Source organism: Arachis ipaensis, chromosome B02 (assembly GCF_000816755.2).
Source record: "Arachis ipaensis cultivar K30076 chromosome B02, Araip1.1, whole genome shotgun sequence".
Taxonomy (NCBI): Eukaryota; Viridiplantae; Streptophyta; class Magnoliopsida; order Fabales; family Fabaceae; genus Arachis; species Arachis ipaensis.
In genome coordinates this window covers 7,838,204-7,853,842 of record NC_029786.2, presented here as the reverse complement: position 1 = coordinate 7,853,842, position 15,639 = coordinate 7,838,204, and the positions used below count along the sequence as shown (strand labels likewise).

The 15,639-nt window shown below is 35.7% G+C and overlaps 3 protein-coding genes across 4 annotated transcripts; all 3 read right to left on the bottom strand.

The window, feature by feature from the left end:
- Nucleotides 946–3,648, bottom strand: LOC107624765 (translation initiation factor eIF-2B subunit alpha). Of its 2 annotated transcripts, XR_002356990.1 has the most exons (6): nucleotides 3,161–3,648; nucleotides 2,423–2,575; nucleotides 2,187–2,328; nucleotides 1,739–1,980; nucleotides 1,409–1,502; nucleotides 1,177–1,314 (listed from the first exon to the last, which is right to left on the bottom strand). XR_002356990.1 is itself a non-coding variant. In XM_016327223.2 (5 exons), exons 1-5 carry the CDS (start codon nucleotides 3,494–3,496, stop codon nucleotides 1,108–1,110), a joined length of 1,080 nt encoding a protein of 359 aa, XP_016182709.1. In that variant the 5' UTR covers nucleotides 3,497–3,642; the 3' UTR covers nucleotides 946–1,107. The 2 variants fall into 2 exon arrangements, 1 of the variants encoding a protein (XP_016182709.1); XM_016327223.2 differs by lacking the exon at nucleotides 1,409–1,502 and having other exon boundaries at nucleotides 946–1,314; nucleotides 3,161–3,642.
- Nucleotides 5,238–8,421, bottom strand: LOC107624764. Its single transcript, XM_016327222.2, has 3 exons — nucleotides 7,591–8,421; nucleotides 6,805–6,968; nucleotides 5,238–6,696 (listed from the first exon to the last, which is right to left on the bottom strand). Exons 1-3 carry the CDS (start codon nucleotides 8,195–8,197, stop codon nucleotides 5,623–5,625), a joined length of 1,845 nt encoding a protein of 614 aa, XP_016182708.1. The 5' UTR covers nucleotides 8,198–8,421; the 3' UTR covers nucleotides 5,238–5,622.
- Nucleotides 11,786–14,219, bottom strand: LOC107624767. The gene is made up of 3 exons (XM_016327225.2): nucleotides 13,554–14,219; nucleotides 12,413–13,475; nucleotides 11,786–12,312 (listed from the first exon to the last, which is right to left on the bottom strand). Exons 2-3 carry the CDS (start codon nucleotides 13,208–13,210, stop codon nucleotides 11,980–11,982), a joined length of 1,131 nt encoding a protein of 376 aa, XP_016182711.2. The 5' UTR covers nucleotides 13,211–13,475; nucleotides 13,554–14,219; the 3' UTR covers nucleotides 11,786–11,979.

Genomic DNA, 15,639 nt, shown 5'->3' with positions numbered 1-15,639 from the left:
TAATAGTTAATACGCATACAATAAAATAAAATAACAACTATAAATTATTATTTATTTCAAAATTTAAATTTAATTAATATAAATATAAATATAAAATTATGAATGTATCTTATAAATAATTTAGTTATTTATTTATCGAAAATACTATGTGCACATAAAAATCAACTACTAAATTAGTCATCATGTATTTTTATGTATAATACATGTGTAATTTAATTCATATTTTTAATGTATATTTTATATTAAAATATGTATTATATACTGATAACTAATTTTAGTGTATATCTAACATGATTGTTTGTCAACAAATTTAAAAAGTAGAATAAATGATCATTTATATCCATAAAAGATGAAAACGCCGACATATGTACCCATATTAGATCGAAACTAAACTTGTACCCACGCAAGATGCCCAAAAGTACCATGTCTTTGGAGGGTTGGAGTGCCACGTAGAGTACTTTTGTCACATGGAGGACATCTTGTGTGGGTACAAGTTTAGTTTCAATTTAGTATGAATACATATATCAACGTTTTCATCTTTCATAGATACAAATAGTCATTTATTATTAAAAAGTATTCAAATTCAAATGATATATATATCATTAACTACATTTTAGCTTGAAAGAATAAATTCTTAAAAAGCACAAGCGAGTGGTTGTATACTATGTTCAAGTCTTCAACAACTTAGGCACTTGGCAAGTTCTACGAGGATCAGTAAAATAGAAAATCTCCATAACACAACTATATAAAACAAAATGAATTCAATTTTAACCACCAAATACATGGTAATTATAAGATATATAGTTATTTATGTATCTTTATCTATCAATTTAAGCTTTTAGTTTAAGTGACTTTATGATATTATCAAAATTTCTATGACAGAAAAATATATAGTTCAATCATTGTTTATCCCAAAAGAAAGAATTTCAGAGGCTATGCAAAATCTACTAAAACACAATGGAAACACTATGATCCCCAATTTATATATTGAAGTTGGCAATGCAAGTAGTTGTTACAAAACTGTTATCGTGATCAGATACAAATGATCTTGATTCTTGAAATGGGACCAACATGAACAAAATTGTACATGGATGGTGATGAGAGAGACTATAAGTATAGCTGGATAAGCTCATCACTAACAACAGATGGAGTAAGAACACCTAAATCTGTGAAGAGCAGAGTCAGATATTGAGGAGGAGTGTAATCCCTGGCAGAACATTCAACCTCTACCTTTGATGGAATTGGTACACCGAAGTCAACTGGGCGCAATGCAGGTGCCAAATCCTTTTGATCCAACGGGTAAAGGCGAGCAAACTGCAGAGTATTAGGGAAATCAGTGAGTTAGTTAAGTAGTTAGATATCAGTTACTCTCATAGGCCTAAATAAGGCGTGTAATCACACGTATTACTCTGACTTAGTTGCGAAACGCAGCCTTAATGATTGTTTTTCTCACGGCAATGTTTGCTCATTTGACACTGTACTCAAGTCATATGGTGTTCTACCTACAAGAAATGTGGCATCAACATTTGTATCTGATCAATGCCCTAAAGATTCAACTATGTTCTACCTTATTGTAGAAAATCAAACACAATCCTCCTGGCTATGTAGAAATTTGCATTAAAGAACAAAGGTAGAATTTTCTTATTGATGTTAGATATGCACAAAAAGGTTGCAAGAATCCTAACATCTAAACTAACAACTGAAATACTATAATAACTTTTGTATGGAGCAAGTGTACCTTGTAGCTTTCAGCTGCCACATAAACTGGCTTGCTCATGCTCTTTGCGACCATTGCAATTTGGTATGTGCCCATCATGTTGATTATACCGCCACTTTCGACAACTCCATCTGCCCCTACAAATACCATGTCCACCTCATCCATAGTATATGCCACCGCAGAGTCTATTACAAGTTTCACAGGAACATCCAGCTTGGCTAATTCATTGGACAACCGTAACCCTGTTCGGTCTGGTCTCCCCTCTGCAAATTTACGCGAGAAAAAAAAAACAAAATTTTGATGTCTTGACATGATTTACTAAAATTGAATACAACAACGATATGGACTTCATCCAAGAGATTAGAATGAGATAAATCCAGAAACTGAGGTGATGAACAAAGTTATAAGGACCAAAAACTTGAGATTAATCCAAGGCATAAATATCTAACAGGAGAAGGATGGCACAAACCTGTGCACAAAACCCGAAACAATTTTTTATTTTGTGCTGCCAATTTCAGAACTTCCAAGACAACTCTGGAAAAACCATGAACCAAAATTGTACAACCATTGAATATAAAATCTTGACTGAGCATTGCAATGACTTTGCGAGCCTGCAAAACAAAGCCAATATGGGCAACCAAGTATGTAAATAAAATCATGTTGTACTGGAGAACAACCAACTCATCAGTCATTTAAGTAGCATACCGTGTATGAGATTTCGCCAAACTTATCGGCACGTTCAATCAAGCGAGATTTAGCCGAATTGAAGTCTTCGTATTCTAAAGCAGCAGTCCTAGTTACATACCGCATAAACAGATCACATGCTGCTGTCAATGATATAGAGGTTGTATCCCATGACTGCAAAACCTCATTGAAGATTTTAGTCAACAATTAACCAGCAAAACCAACAATTCCGAAAATTTGAAAAAAGCCAGTCCCATTACCTCTTTTTTACTCCTTAAAACTTACTTCAAATCCAGTTCAATTCAGGTTTTTCAACATAATCACATTCAGAAATGAACAACAAACCATGAGCACCCCAAGAACCGTAATGTTAAATTGACCATGCATAGAATAAGTAAACTTTCCAACAAAAACAAAACAAAACTAAAGTACAAGCTACCAAAACAAGTGATAACTATGCAGATAGCTAAAGGGTGCATTTGAAATTTTGAATAAGCTGAAAAAAAATAAAATAAAAATAATTGTTTGTTTGTTTCAGTTGCAAAATAACTTTACAATCCAAAACTTCTTGAGACAGCTTAAAAATTTATTCATTATTTTGGGATTCCACATTTTTTTTTTCTTCAGAAGAATGGAAAAACATTACCAAAAGCAGAGAATAAAAAGGGAATAAAAAGGAGCTGAAAGAACAGAACTTAATAGCTTCAAAGCAAAACAACTCCTTTTTTTTCACCACTAAACAGAAAATTCGTTACGAACCTTGAGCGAATCGGAAGCAGATTTGAGCTCGATCTCGAGCTGCATCATGGTGGTGGCCATGCTGGACCTTATGACTGCGGCGAGGGCGCGGATTGCGGCGACGGCCTCCGCCAGGTCGGGCTGTTTCCGCCACCGGTTGAATTCGTCGATGACCGAGAACGAGGGTTTCTGGTGGCTGGGATCGGAGAGAGTTGCGGCGGTTGGTGGCGGAGATGGTGGTGGTGGGGTGGTGGTGATGGCGGAGGCGGACTGGGCCTGGGCGAGCCAGTCGTTGGTGACTGCACCGAAGTGCGCCATACGTGTTTGGTAGTACGCCGAAATCTTTGGGTCCGCCATTGGAACAAGCTGTGTCTCAATGCGACGTCGTTTGGTATTTTTTATTTTTGTGAGAAGATGAATTAATGAAGGAAGTAGCACTGTACACTATTACCCACTCTGCAACAGTTTTCTTTTGTTTTCTTTTCTTTTATTTGTGGCACTGTGGTGTGAATGATGGTGGTGTCATACTTCACCCTATTTTCTAACTCAACCAATTAAGGATTAATAATTAATTTATTACGAATTTAAAATTTATTTAAAAATTTATTATTTAATAAATAATTTTCAAAATTAATTTTTATTTTAGTCAATTTTGTTATTTATTTTATATATTTTTTTAATCAGATAAATTAGACAATTTTTAATTTTAAATATCACACAACATACTTACACACTTTTTACATATTTATCAGATTTTTTTTCGATTAGATTATACTTGATAAGACTCGAATCCGAGATTTTGAGGTAGAGAAAGAAAAACTTGAAAATGAAATAATAGGTCTAAGAAAATGTGGTCAAAAAAACATTGTTAAGAAAAAACAGTAAAATAATAGTTTTCAGTCAATTTTCTACTCATTTAAGGTAATTGAGTGAAATTTAACTACTACTATAATTTTTCATGTTAATGTAAAAATATGTAAAAATAAGTGTATTATGATGTAATTGCGTTGCATATTAAATTATTAATGAAAGAAAGATAATAGAATAAATATTCAAATTGATTTTCAAGTAATTTTAATTTGTAGGATTTGGTTTTTAATATATTTTTATTCTTCAATTTTTAAGAATTATCTTTGTAGGATGAATTGATTTTTTATTGTTATTAGAGGTGAGAGTGAGTCGAGTTAGACCAAACTCAAGCTCATCTCACGAAAATTGAGTTTGTCTCACGGCTCAACTCATTAACAATCAAGTCTATTTTTTAAACTCAATTTGACTCACTTCCAGCCCTAATTGTTACGAATGAGAATTAATTTATTTTACAGTAATTTTTTTGAGATGTAATTTTCTTATAATAAAATTTGTTTAAAATTTATTTGTTCTAGTAGCTATCCTCCAGGACCTATCGTCAGATGTGAGCTTTTTGCTGTTTGGAGGGGTTTGATTTTATCTTGGGATTATGACTTGAGAAATATTGTGTGCAAAACAGATTGTCTTGACATTTTGCACATTTTAAACAATCCGGCAAATGGATTAAATTGTGATGTGGTTGATATTCTTCAGAAGATACTGGAGCTTCTGTCAAGACCTTGGGTTGTGAATTTTAAATGGATTACCCGTGATGTTAACGATGTGGCGGATTGGCTGGCGAAATATGCAGTCAAGACCAATCCAACTCATGTTATTTGGTCTTGGTCGGAATCTTGTGATGAACTTCAGCATCTTATGTTTGCTGATTTAGGATAATCGTCTTTTTTTTTCTTTATTTCTTTGTTTGTTGAGTCAAAAAAAAAATTAATTGAAAGTGACAAAGAGATTAATATGTTGAATGAAAGTAATTTTCAAAAACTTCTAATGAATAAAAATTTATTAGGGACCAAAGTGTCTAATTTAATAGTTTTGGATTTGTAAAATTACTTAAAGGTAGAATTAATTCTGTGAAATTAGTTTAGTTAAAATTGATTATAATTTTTTATTAAAAAAATTTAACAAGTTTTTACTTTTTTCCAAAATCAATTCTAGAGGACACAATTAATTTTGAATAAACGTAATCATATATTTACCTCTAATTCTGTTAGGTAATGCAAACCAAATATTATTCATCATATTGGCAAGTTCATTATATTCATCCCTGTTTAAATACAGAGCTTAGTTACGTGGTAGTCTTTGTTTTACAGCGACACAACACACATGAATCCTCCAAATCCTAAATTAGCATAGGAAACTAGGAAACATGAATGACTGTGATGAAAGGTAAACCTTGTATACAAAGAACTCTGTTCATTGAGAGGTTACTACTACACAAAATGACAAAATGCAGCTCAGGAAATTAATTCCAACACATCTAAACTCATTCACAGCTTAATTTTGTTACAAGTGATGATACAAAATGAGCAAAAGAATGTGTAAGCCAAACTGGCATTAAAAAAGTATAGAAAAAGATAAAATGTAAATGTAAATCTACTTCTATCTGCCACAAAATGCTATGACTTGTGACATACCACTGCTGTGCAGGATAAATCACTGTCTATACTCCATAAATTCAACTCTTCAAGACATTTTTGAACGGATTCTAGTTCCATCACAGTTGACCAATGTACCAACTTTTTATCCTCAAAAGAAGATTTGCCAACTTCATCAGAACAAATCTTCATTCCAAAGGTAGTCTCATCAACTCTTCCAATCATAGCACCACTCTCTTCCAATAATTTTTTTACCACATATACAAACCTTATACCATCATTTTTTCTTGCCAATGAGTTTGCCATAGCTACAACCTTCGACACGAAGTCATTACTCCAAACTTTCTCACTCGAAGATGAGCTTTTAGCATAGAAGAAATCCAAGTTGTTTGCAACAAAGAAGTCCTTATTGAGATCACTGGATTCGGACAAGAGGTTAGAATTGAGAAGCATGTTTCCATTGATCACCCATGTGTTATACCTATTATGGATACACTTTCTAATTACATAAGCCTTTGCCAAAATACTCTTGATGGCAACAGAATTTGGACCTTTGGAAGTCGATTTATACACTCCAACGCTACTTAGAAATTGGTCCATATCAACTACAGGATGCCCCCTCCTTGCAAGATCAAACAAGAAGTCAGATGGAGGGCCCATAAATATATAATTCCTGATATCTAGCCTCTCAAAGTGACATAATAAGTTTCTAGCTACTGCATCTGATACCCCAACAATATTAACTACAACGATACTATCTTGTTTCGGTAGAGAGTGAAGCATAGATCCAAGTTCTTCCATGTTTGTCACCACCTTGCTGGGAAGTACTTCTTTGAAACAAAAATCGTACCATTTTAAACTGCTCAGAGGCTGCATTTCCAAAAGATTGAAGTCCAGTGATCTTTCCTCAATTAATTGAGAATCAGGTCCAGCACTTTTTCCATAGTTTACTCCTGCATCTCTGTGGGAAACACTTAATGCTCTCTCATGCAGAAAGTTCTGGTAGATATTAAAGTAACCACGGGATTGAATAAATTTAATGAACCAAGGTGTCCAAATTTTCTCCCCCATCTTCTTATACCATCCTGTAGTCACCTACACAGAATTTTGCAACAAAAATTATATGCTAAAATCAACAAATCTGAGAACTGGATAAGAGTGAAGAACACAAATTTTTTTCTTACAGTAAAAAGGAAATATTACCATTCCCTCAAGAAAGGGCCTAATTCCCTTTGCCTTGTTTCCATCGTACCACAACCTGAACTCTTTCCAAGGCTTTGGAAAGAGAATTTGACCCCAAGTCCCAACCAGTTGGTATAAAAATAGTCGTGTCTGGTCATCTAACTGTAATTTGTTTCCATGTTTACCTGCAGCCCCGAACCAATAATACCATCAGTACCCATATTAACATACACAAATAATGAAGCAGCAGAGAATAATTACTTAGGCAGCAGATAAAAGAAGAAAGTTACACCAAGTGTTCAACAAAGTTCTTCCACCGTTCTCAACTTTGTAACATCCATTTTCATTTTCCAAATAATCATCACACACAAAGAAAAAGGTTCAACTCCATTCCATCAAAACTCAAAACACCAGTTTCTCACAGATCAAATTCTTATACTAAACATGATTGCCGCCGGCACGGAATCCTACTGCCGGAAGTATCCCACTACTCAACTAGTGAAATTGCATGCATTCGCAGCTTCCATTCTCAATTTTCAAGCATCACCATCAGAATTGGAAAGTATTAAAAGACAACTTCAAAAATCAAATAAACAATTAGAAAATCAGATAAAGCATAGATGAAGAACTTTGCCATTTCTATGGTATCTACATGATTAAACCATATTCCTTCAATACATAAAACTTCACCTACTTGTCAAAACACACACACAAAACAACATTTAAAATAAGTTTGCACAATTTTGAGCAAAATCAATCAAATTAATTAATCGTTAGAAAAACAAATAAACAGAAAAAACATGGTACCTGGGACAAACCTTGCTCTTTGCAACGATACACCATAGATGGAAGGGCTATAATTGGAGGCATTGTAATAGAAATTCATGATCACTCCTTTCACGAACTCGTAATAGAGTGAAGAAACCTCCAAATCATCCTCCACAACGAACGCAAACTCGTCATCGTTGCTTGGCCACCACGCTTCCAGCCACTGCGCCTGCAAGCCAGCATTCAGGGTCCTGTAAAGCACAACTTTTTCCCCAAATTTCCAATCGAACGAATCGACGAACTCCAAAATCCGGTGCGATTCTCTAAGCTTCTCATCAATCTCCGATGATCCATTGGCAAAATGGTCAATGTAGATGTGGAGGTGGACGCGGTCGCCGAGGTAATCGGCGGAGGAGAGTGAGCGGAGGCAGCGGGAGAGGGAGTCGAGGCGATTAAAGGCGAGGACTTTGATGATGAAGGTGAAGTTAGGGTTAGGGTTTTTCCGAATTGGGTTTTGGAGGGTGAAATTGGGGTTGAGTTCGGGGGCGGAAGGTGGTGGCAGTGAAGACTGGTGGAATGTGTAGAAGATGAAGGCGGTAACGGAGATTAAGATCAGTGGAAGGAAGTGTCTTTTCGGTCCCACCATTTGCGTTAGGGTTCGTTTGGGAGTGAAGAAGTTGCATCTGAGAGTGGCATTGGAAGGATTTCTGCGACTCTGATGAAGAAGAACACAGATCTCAAATCTCAGTTAAGACTTAAACGACAACGAATTTATGAAACGACACTAGCACAGACACCTCAAAACGACAGTAGTAGTGCGGTGATACTATGTGACCAAGGCATTTTGGCAATTAAATTAGACTCAGCCCCATTTGGGAAGTAGCTATTTATTTATTTATTTATTTATTTATTTATTTATTTACTTTTAAATTATGAAAAGTTATAAAGACATTATTTTAAAAAAAATTAATTTTTCGAAAAGTTAATTCACAATTTTTTTTAAAAGTACAAATATATGACTTCTCCTCTTCGATAAGTTATTTTATTATTTTCGTAAAAAAATGACTTTAAAATAAAAAATCTACTTTTATTCTTGACTCTTAGAAAAATATTTTTTGTTTTTGCTGAAAATATTGGCCCTCCATCGCCATTTTCACCGCAAGGTTCCATCTGCTAGAAGCACTGGCCTTCCACCATCATTTTCACATAATGATTCCTCGCTAAAAGTATTGACCCTCAACCATCATTTTAAAACAATGTTCCATCTAAACTACCTATTGCATGTATTCCTTCCAGTTTTATTTTACCATTTTACCACTCTATTTTTATTATTAAATTTGTATTTAACATTGTGTGATATAAAATCTTAGTTTTATTTTTATTTTTTTCTAAATCATGATGACTTTTCTCTACATGTTGTCGAAAATACCGCCATAGAATTAGAGGCATTCGATGTAGAGCCCACATTATAATCACGAGAGAATTCCGAAAACTGTTGTGGGTTTTGAGAATTATTTACTCCATTTACACCCCCGAAACGAACAGGAAGAACAAAATCACTCACTGGTGGAATATAACCAGGAGGAAGGCTATAAGGCGGGGCCAACCACCGGTTACTGAAGACTGGATTGGCGGTAAGTTACCACGTAGATGAATATTACGTCCAATATTTTCTGTTTGTACACTAGTAACCACTGTACTTTCACTTACAACTAACCATTCGGAACGTGAAGTAACGTCCAAAAATTACACCGTTATTGGTATACTGTCATTAGTGGACGAACCACCATTCACATTTGACACTTCTTCAGCCATGTGAACAATCCTTCCACTTCTTAATTGCATACACCAAATGACACTAAAAAATTATTTGACACACTTTAGTTTAAAACTATCCCACCGGACGTGCCAATTTGTTTTGTCAATTTTTAGCAAATCGATGGTGGTTCGATTCTAATGGTCTGGGAGCGAAACGTACTCCTCTTTTGCAGGTACCAGTTCTATAAGTGCATCAAAGGTTCTCGAATTAGCCTGAGTATTAAAATAGGAAAATAAGTTCGAAAAATGCCAAAGGATAAAAGAAGTGTAAAATAAAGGATTTGAAAAGGAGACTGACTGAAATCGAAATAATTTGCACTGAATTATAAAGAAAGCAATTAAAATGCCTCCGACAGGATCAAAGGACTTTTGGCAGAAAACTTAAAGATACTGAAATGTAAATCAGACAAATAAATAAAAAAAACTTTGAATGTAAATCTGACAATAAAATTAAAGTATGCTTTGAAGATAAATCTGACAAGAAAAATAAAGGTTACAAGAATTGTAAATGGAAAATTAAAGGCATGGAAGGAAACCATACAGAAATTGAACTCGAATGCAGACTCAGAAATTCGTTAGGAATGTGAGTGTGCTTGAGTGTATTTTTGAAGAGAAATTTCAACCCTATTTCCTAAAACTTACTAATATTTATAACCTGTTTCTATAACCGACCACTAATTGCATGGTGCTGCCTTGTATGCGCATTCCTCCTTTCCCATTCTTTTGCTAATGAACATTACCAATAAATTCCCAACTCAAAGAAAAGCCTTCAACTTCTTTCTTTGTGTAACCGCTCGATTCTCCACTCGAAAATGCCATTCGATTCTCTATTCGAATTATTTCTCGATTTGTTAAGGTATCGAAATCGAGTACACGCCAAATAATTTCCACTTAACGCTTGCACGTGTGTCTTTTCGATTTCTACTCCTTTCCTAACATCTCACCAACATTTCGAATTAGCTTATCCTTTCGAAAGTATTTTTCGACTAACACTACTATAATACCATGAAGCATTTGTTCATCATAGCACTGGTAACTTCTTTGTTCTTGTACTTCTATTATTGTTGTCACCATCAACATGCTCTTCTAATACATCTAAAAGGGTCAAAGTTGAAGTTCAACAATCCACACAAGTGTCTTATTCCTTAATGGGATTGAGGAGAAACAAGAACCCCTCTAAGAAGAAGGTGGAGTCATGTTACAGAGCAATTCCTCCAAGCAAGTCTAATCCCACATAAAACATGTAAAACTCATATAATTAATGTCATAACTAGCCATGTATCCCCCTTCTTTTCTCATCAATATATCAATGTCATAATTAACAACTTTATTGTTATAAAAAAAAAAATTAAAAATTCATCCGGTGCAAAAAATTGTATCACAATAGTAGTGAACTAGAAAGTTAATCATTCTTGCAAGTATGTTACCAGCACATCAAAATGTTGAATCCTGAAACTGCCACCACAGACAAATTAAAAAAAAGCTAACAAAATTTGTGGTGCAAGCATTGCATCGGACAACAGAGATGAAAACTTAGTACTCTATCATATGTTAAGAGTATATTAGCCAATCTAAAAATGAGACAATAAAGCTGAATAAAATAAGAAAGTATAAACAAAAGAATTGAAACATCGAATACATAATGAGAAGTAAACCTTCAACTAGGTTTGGTAAGAAAATCACATGATCAGATGCTTTGCAAAATTGGGTCAACAAAAACAGAAATGGAAAATTGGATGGAAAAAAAGTTAACAAAGAGGCAAACCCGATTAAGAATGATATTAAATTGTCCAATTTTAAAGAACTATATACGAGTCCTTCTATGCCAGGAGCAATCAAATTCAGGATTTGAGATTACACATATTCCAGTTCTATTTGTCAAAATATTCAAACAAAACTAAAGAGGTAAAAGAGGAGAAGACATAACTAGAGTCTACTGAAAAAAAAAAAAACAGAACTCATCGCAGCAGCATATCAAAAAAATTGTGTAAATACAAACAATAAATTCAGAAGGATTTGAATAACAATAGAAGCAGCTTTAAACAAGAATAATTAATACAAGAACAAAAGGACATTTGTTAAAATGGAAAAACATAACAACAAAAAGATATATTTTCTTTCTTCCACATTCCAGTAAAAAAAATACCTAATCTACTATTTTTCAAGGGGAAAAATAGAAAATAAATTAGAGAAAGAGTGAGAGACCATACCTTATCACTGTGTGACAGCAAGTTCACAACTGTTTTGTTTAGAAAACAACAACGTTCACATTTAGCAAAAAATATGCATATTGATCGCTCTAGTTGTGGTCTGTGGTATCTCTAAGATTAAAGAAAAGAGTAAACCGCTCTCCTTAGCACCATATGTAACAAAATTTGATAGGTTCTCTCTACCAATATGCAACAAAACTAACAACGGCTACGAGATCAGAGGCATAAAAATTGGTGAGGAATAAGAACCAATAAATTCACACATCAACAAACAAAATTACAAGGATAATATATATTCACAAACAGAGTTCTAGCATCAACGAATAAAATTCCAACATCCAACATAAAAAAGAAAATAAAAAACTACTAAGGCTTGTTTAGTTTTTTCTCTATGGTAATGTTACTGCGGTGGTGGTCTCCGCTCTCCGGCGAGCTCATCTCCCCCAATGGCAACATTACTGCCTCTAAGGTTGGGCACAAGATTTCCATCCTTAATCTTGAAAGAGCCAACCTCGGAGAAAAGGTCCAAGCATGATGTTTGATACGCCTCTTGAAGCAGGGATTGAGCCTCACAATACCCCGAAAGAAATTGTTCAGTGACATCAATGGAACGAGTTTTAACATGGAAGGCCTTGAGCTTCGACTGAAGAAATTGAGGTATTGAGGATTGAACAAGATTCTCAGCTAAAGGCCCAATTGTCGACATATCATAAGCTTTCCGATAACGACTAACCTACATCATCCCAATCAAACAATTCAACAGATCAAGATTGACATCAATCAATTGCACTAAGAAAAAATCAACTGAAAAGCTTGATGATGATGATACATACCGGATATGCAGGTAATGAGAATCCATGGGAATAGGAACAGGAATGAGGATAATTCCTTTTCAAGTCGGCAATCTGAGCGGTTATTATCTTGTGAAGCAGCTCGACCCAGTTTACTGACAAGTCAATGGTGGCAGATGCCTTCTCTGCCTCAAACTTCCACAGTACGAAGAACCAGTATGAGGCATCATTTAAGGCCCTCACTGCAAGGCGATGGCCTTGGTCGGTGGTGAGATCGCAGGAGACAGTAATGTGGGTGCAGATTGCTCGCAAGTTGAAGAGAACAGAGGCTTTTTCCAAATGGATGTTGTGCTGAGAAGAGTTGTCTTGTGGGTTGAAGGCATTGTACCAAACAAAGATAGGTGGATTGGGTGAGTTAGTCATGGGGAACAAAGGCTCAACCATGCAAAGGAATTTGAAATAGTAGATTAAGCAGTCACGGCGAATGGGTAGAGAGAGGTCATCACGCTGCATTTCATTGCGCAATTTACGTAGCATTTTGAAAAGGTCTTGTACTCTCTTTGCCTCGCTTTCCGAGTATTTAAGGGCAACATAACTGTGAAGGGGCTCATAGAGGTCCAAGGGCTCACTCTTCTTCAAAGGGATTGACAGCATATTTGACAAAGACGAAGCTGAGAGGATGGCCGAATTTGTTGGATAAGGAGGAGGCATGTTCCACGGGTTGGCCACTAGCTTTCCATCCTCAATAATCTTAAAAGAGCTGTACTCAGAGAGGAGGAGGTCAAGGTATGGGATTCTATGTTGCTTGGGTATAAGCATGCCCAAGGAATTGCAAGTCATTCTATAGATGTTTTCATTGACAGAATCTGCATCGAAAGAGGACAAGACTCTGCATCATGATCAAGAGGACAAGACTGGACCAATGGGTTGTAGGTCGCTCGGATTTCGGTAGGATGGATGATCGCCTCTGACAAGCCTCCACCTCAAAGAATTTCACCTTCCGGGAAAGATGAGTTATCCAGGTTTCGTCAAATGAGATGACATGTGCGGTTGCAGCCGAATCACGTAGTATCAGATCACATGCCATCCGATAAAGCTTAGAAACCTACATTATCATCATCATCATGCTATTAAAAATCTAAAATGAAAAAATAAATGTAAAATCAAGCAAGAGAAAACTGACCGATTCAAACGAAACGACGGCACATTGATGTTGTTGGAGAGCGGAACTGGCGTCGTCATTGTGTTGTTGTGGTGGAATTGTTGCTGCAATTTGAGCTCCGAAGCCTGAGCGGAGAAGAGGCGGTGCAGACTCTCGGCGAAGAGGAGAGTCACGTCAATAGTGGCGGAGACGTCCTTGGCAAAATCCTTCCAGAGTTTGAAGAAGAATTTGGCGGCGGCATTTCCATTGCAAGGTGACGGCCAAGGGCGGTGGTGCGGTCGCAAGAGGCCCCAATCTGGCTGTATATGGCGCCAAGGTTGAAGAGAACAGCAGCCTTCTCCAATTGGATGCTGTTGCGCTGCGAGGAGACCCCATTCTCATGCTCAGGGTTGAAGGCGTCGTACCAGACAAAGATGATCGGGTCGGAGTCGGAGTCGACGTCGGCGTCGGAGGAGATAGCGGTGAAGAGTGGCTCAACCATGCAGAGACATTTGAAGTAGTGGATGAGGCAGTCACGTTGCATGGGAAGGGAGAGGTCCCCTCGCTCCATGTCCCTGCGGCATTTGTTTAGGGTTTCGAGAATGCTTTCCACTTTCTGTGCATCGCTCTCTCAATATTTTATGGCTACGAACTTGCGTAACGGCCTGCACAGATCCACCGGATCACTCTTTTTCACAGGGATTGCCAGTACCCTTTCCAGGTTCAGATTATCGTTGCTCATGGAGATATTTTTTTTTTTTTCTAAAATTAGGAATGAAACTCAGATTTACTTTTAGAGATATTATGTCATTTGAGCGGTTAAAAACAAGAGAGTAATCTAAAGAGTGTATTAATCCAAAGAGTGTATTATTGAATGAGTTGAAAGACACAATATATAGAATATACATAGGTACTGGAAGAATCAAAGTAATCAAAGTATATAATTCTATAATTAATATAAGGCTTATTCTATCAAACTCCTTCTAAAATAACATGGAAGTTACTTTTTATGATGGGTCATATTTTAATTGATCATTATGTTAATTATAGTTGGGTTATTTTATAATTTATTATTTGAGATGAGTAATGATATTTCTTAAAAGAGTAAAAAACAAATAGGTCCCTGACCTTTTTAAATGCAGACATTTTTGTTCCTCAAAATTGAAAAATACATTTAAATTCCTCACCTTATAAAACGCGTGATAATAATTATACCCCTCCATCGAGTTGGGGCTCAAAACGGCAACGGAGAATACTGACCTGGAGGGGGTGGAAACTGAGCTGTCCGTTTTATCTGATGATGTGGATGGAAACAAATTATTAATGGACAAATTCATCTTTATGCTCCAAAATGACGCCATTACTTGAAATGAGTCCTATTTGATCGAAATGCATCTACGAAGCCATGGCCATTAATGGTGCGATCGTCCGTGATGAGTGAAGGGGTTCTTCATTCATGCACAATACCTGGAGTAGTGAGGTCTTCATTCGTCGTGCTAGGAGGATTCGAGCGAGATGGGGTTGCACCAAAGTGCTTCTGCGGCGTATATGTCATTCTGTACAAATCAAGAACAACTACTAACCCTAACCAAATATTTCTTGGGTGTCCATTTTTTAAGGTAATTTACTATTTTGGCAATAGTTGGATGAGACTGTAATGTGTCATTAAAGAACGTCACTGGAGGTTCTCTGTCTAACTTGATGAACACCTGAAAAAATCAGGGCCATAGAGTGTGAAGCATTTGGTGCTATAGATGATGGTGAGGGAATAGAAGTTGAAGAACAGCTTTTTCGAAGGCAATAATTAAAAAAAATGGAGGATTTTGAGAGGAAGCTTTTATCTATTGAAAAAATAAAATTCATGAATTTGTAGCATATTACTGTAATTAGTGTATGATGTACCTGTGATGTTGTAATGACAATTGACACTGCTGACTGTGTAATTTGATTTCTACTTTAAACTATCTAAAATAAACTAATAAAATAAACTAATAAAATGGTACCCAAAAATTTATGTTGTTGACAAAAAAAAAATTCACAAAAAATATTAACAATAAATTTTTATAACTTTTAAAATTTATTAATTAGGTCAAATTTTATAGCTATTTAGAATAAACTATTAAAATGA

What these genes read in the sequence shown, in the direction of transcription:
- LOC107624765 (XM_016327223.2), bottom strand. Translation starts at nt 3,496, where the DNA reads ATGGCGGACCCAAAGATTTCGGCGTACTACCAAACACGTATGGCGCAC. An exon ending in CTGCTTCCGATTCGCTCAAG is followed by an intron (nt 2,576 to 3,160) that starts GTTCGTAACGAA and finishes GAGGTTTTGCAG; the next exon opens with TCATGGGATACAACCTCTAT. An exon ending in GTTTCGGGTTTTGTGCACAG is followed by an intron (nt 1,981 to 2,186) that starts GTTTGTGCCATC and finishes GTAAATTTGCAG; the next exon opens with AGGGGAGACCAGACCGAACA.
- LOC107624764 (XM_016327222.2), bottom strand. Translation starts at nt 8,197, where the DNA reads ATGGTGGGACCGAAAAGACACTTCCTTCCACTGATCTTAATCTCCGTT. An exon ending in AAGAGCAAGGTTTGTCCCAG is followed by an intron (nt 6,969 to 7,590) that starts GTACCATGTTTT and finishes TCGGGGCTGCAG; the next exon opens with GTAAACATGGAAACAAATTA. An exon ending in GGCCCTTTCTTGAGGGAATG is followed by an intron (nt 6,697 to 6,804) that starts GTAATATTTCCT and finishes AATTCTGTGTAG; the next exon opens with GTGACTACAGGATGGTATAA.
- LOC107624767 (XM_016327225.2), bottom strand. Translation starts at nt 13,210, where the DNA reads ATGACTTGCAATTCCTTGGGCATGCTTATACCCAAGCAACATAGAATC. An exon ending in TCTCATTACCTGCATATCCG is followed by an intron (nt 12,313 to 12,412) that starts GTATGTATCATC and finishes GGGATGATGTAG; the next exon opens with GTTAGTCGTTATCGGAAAGC.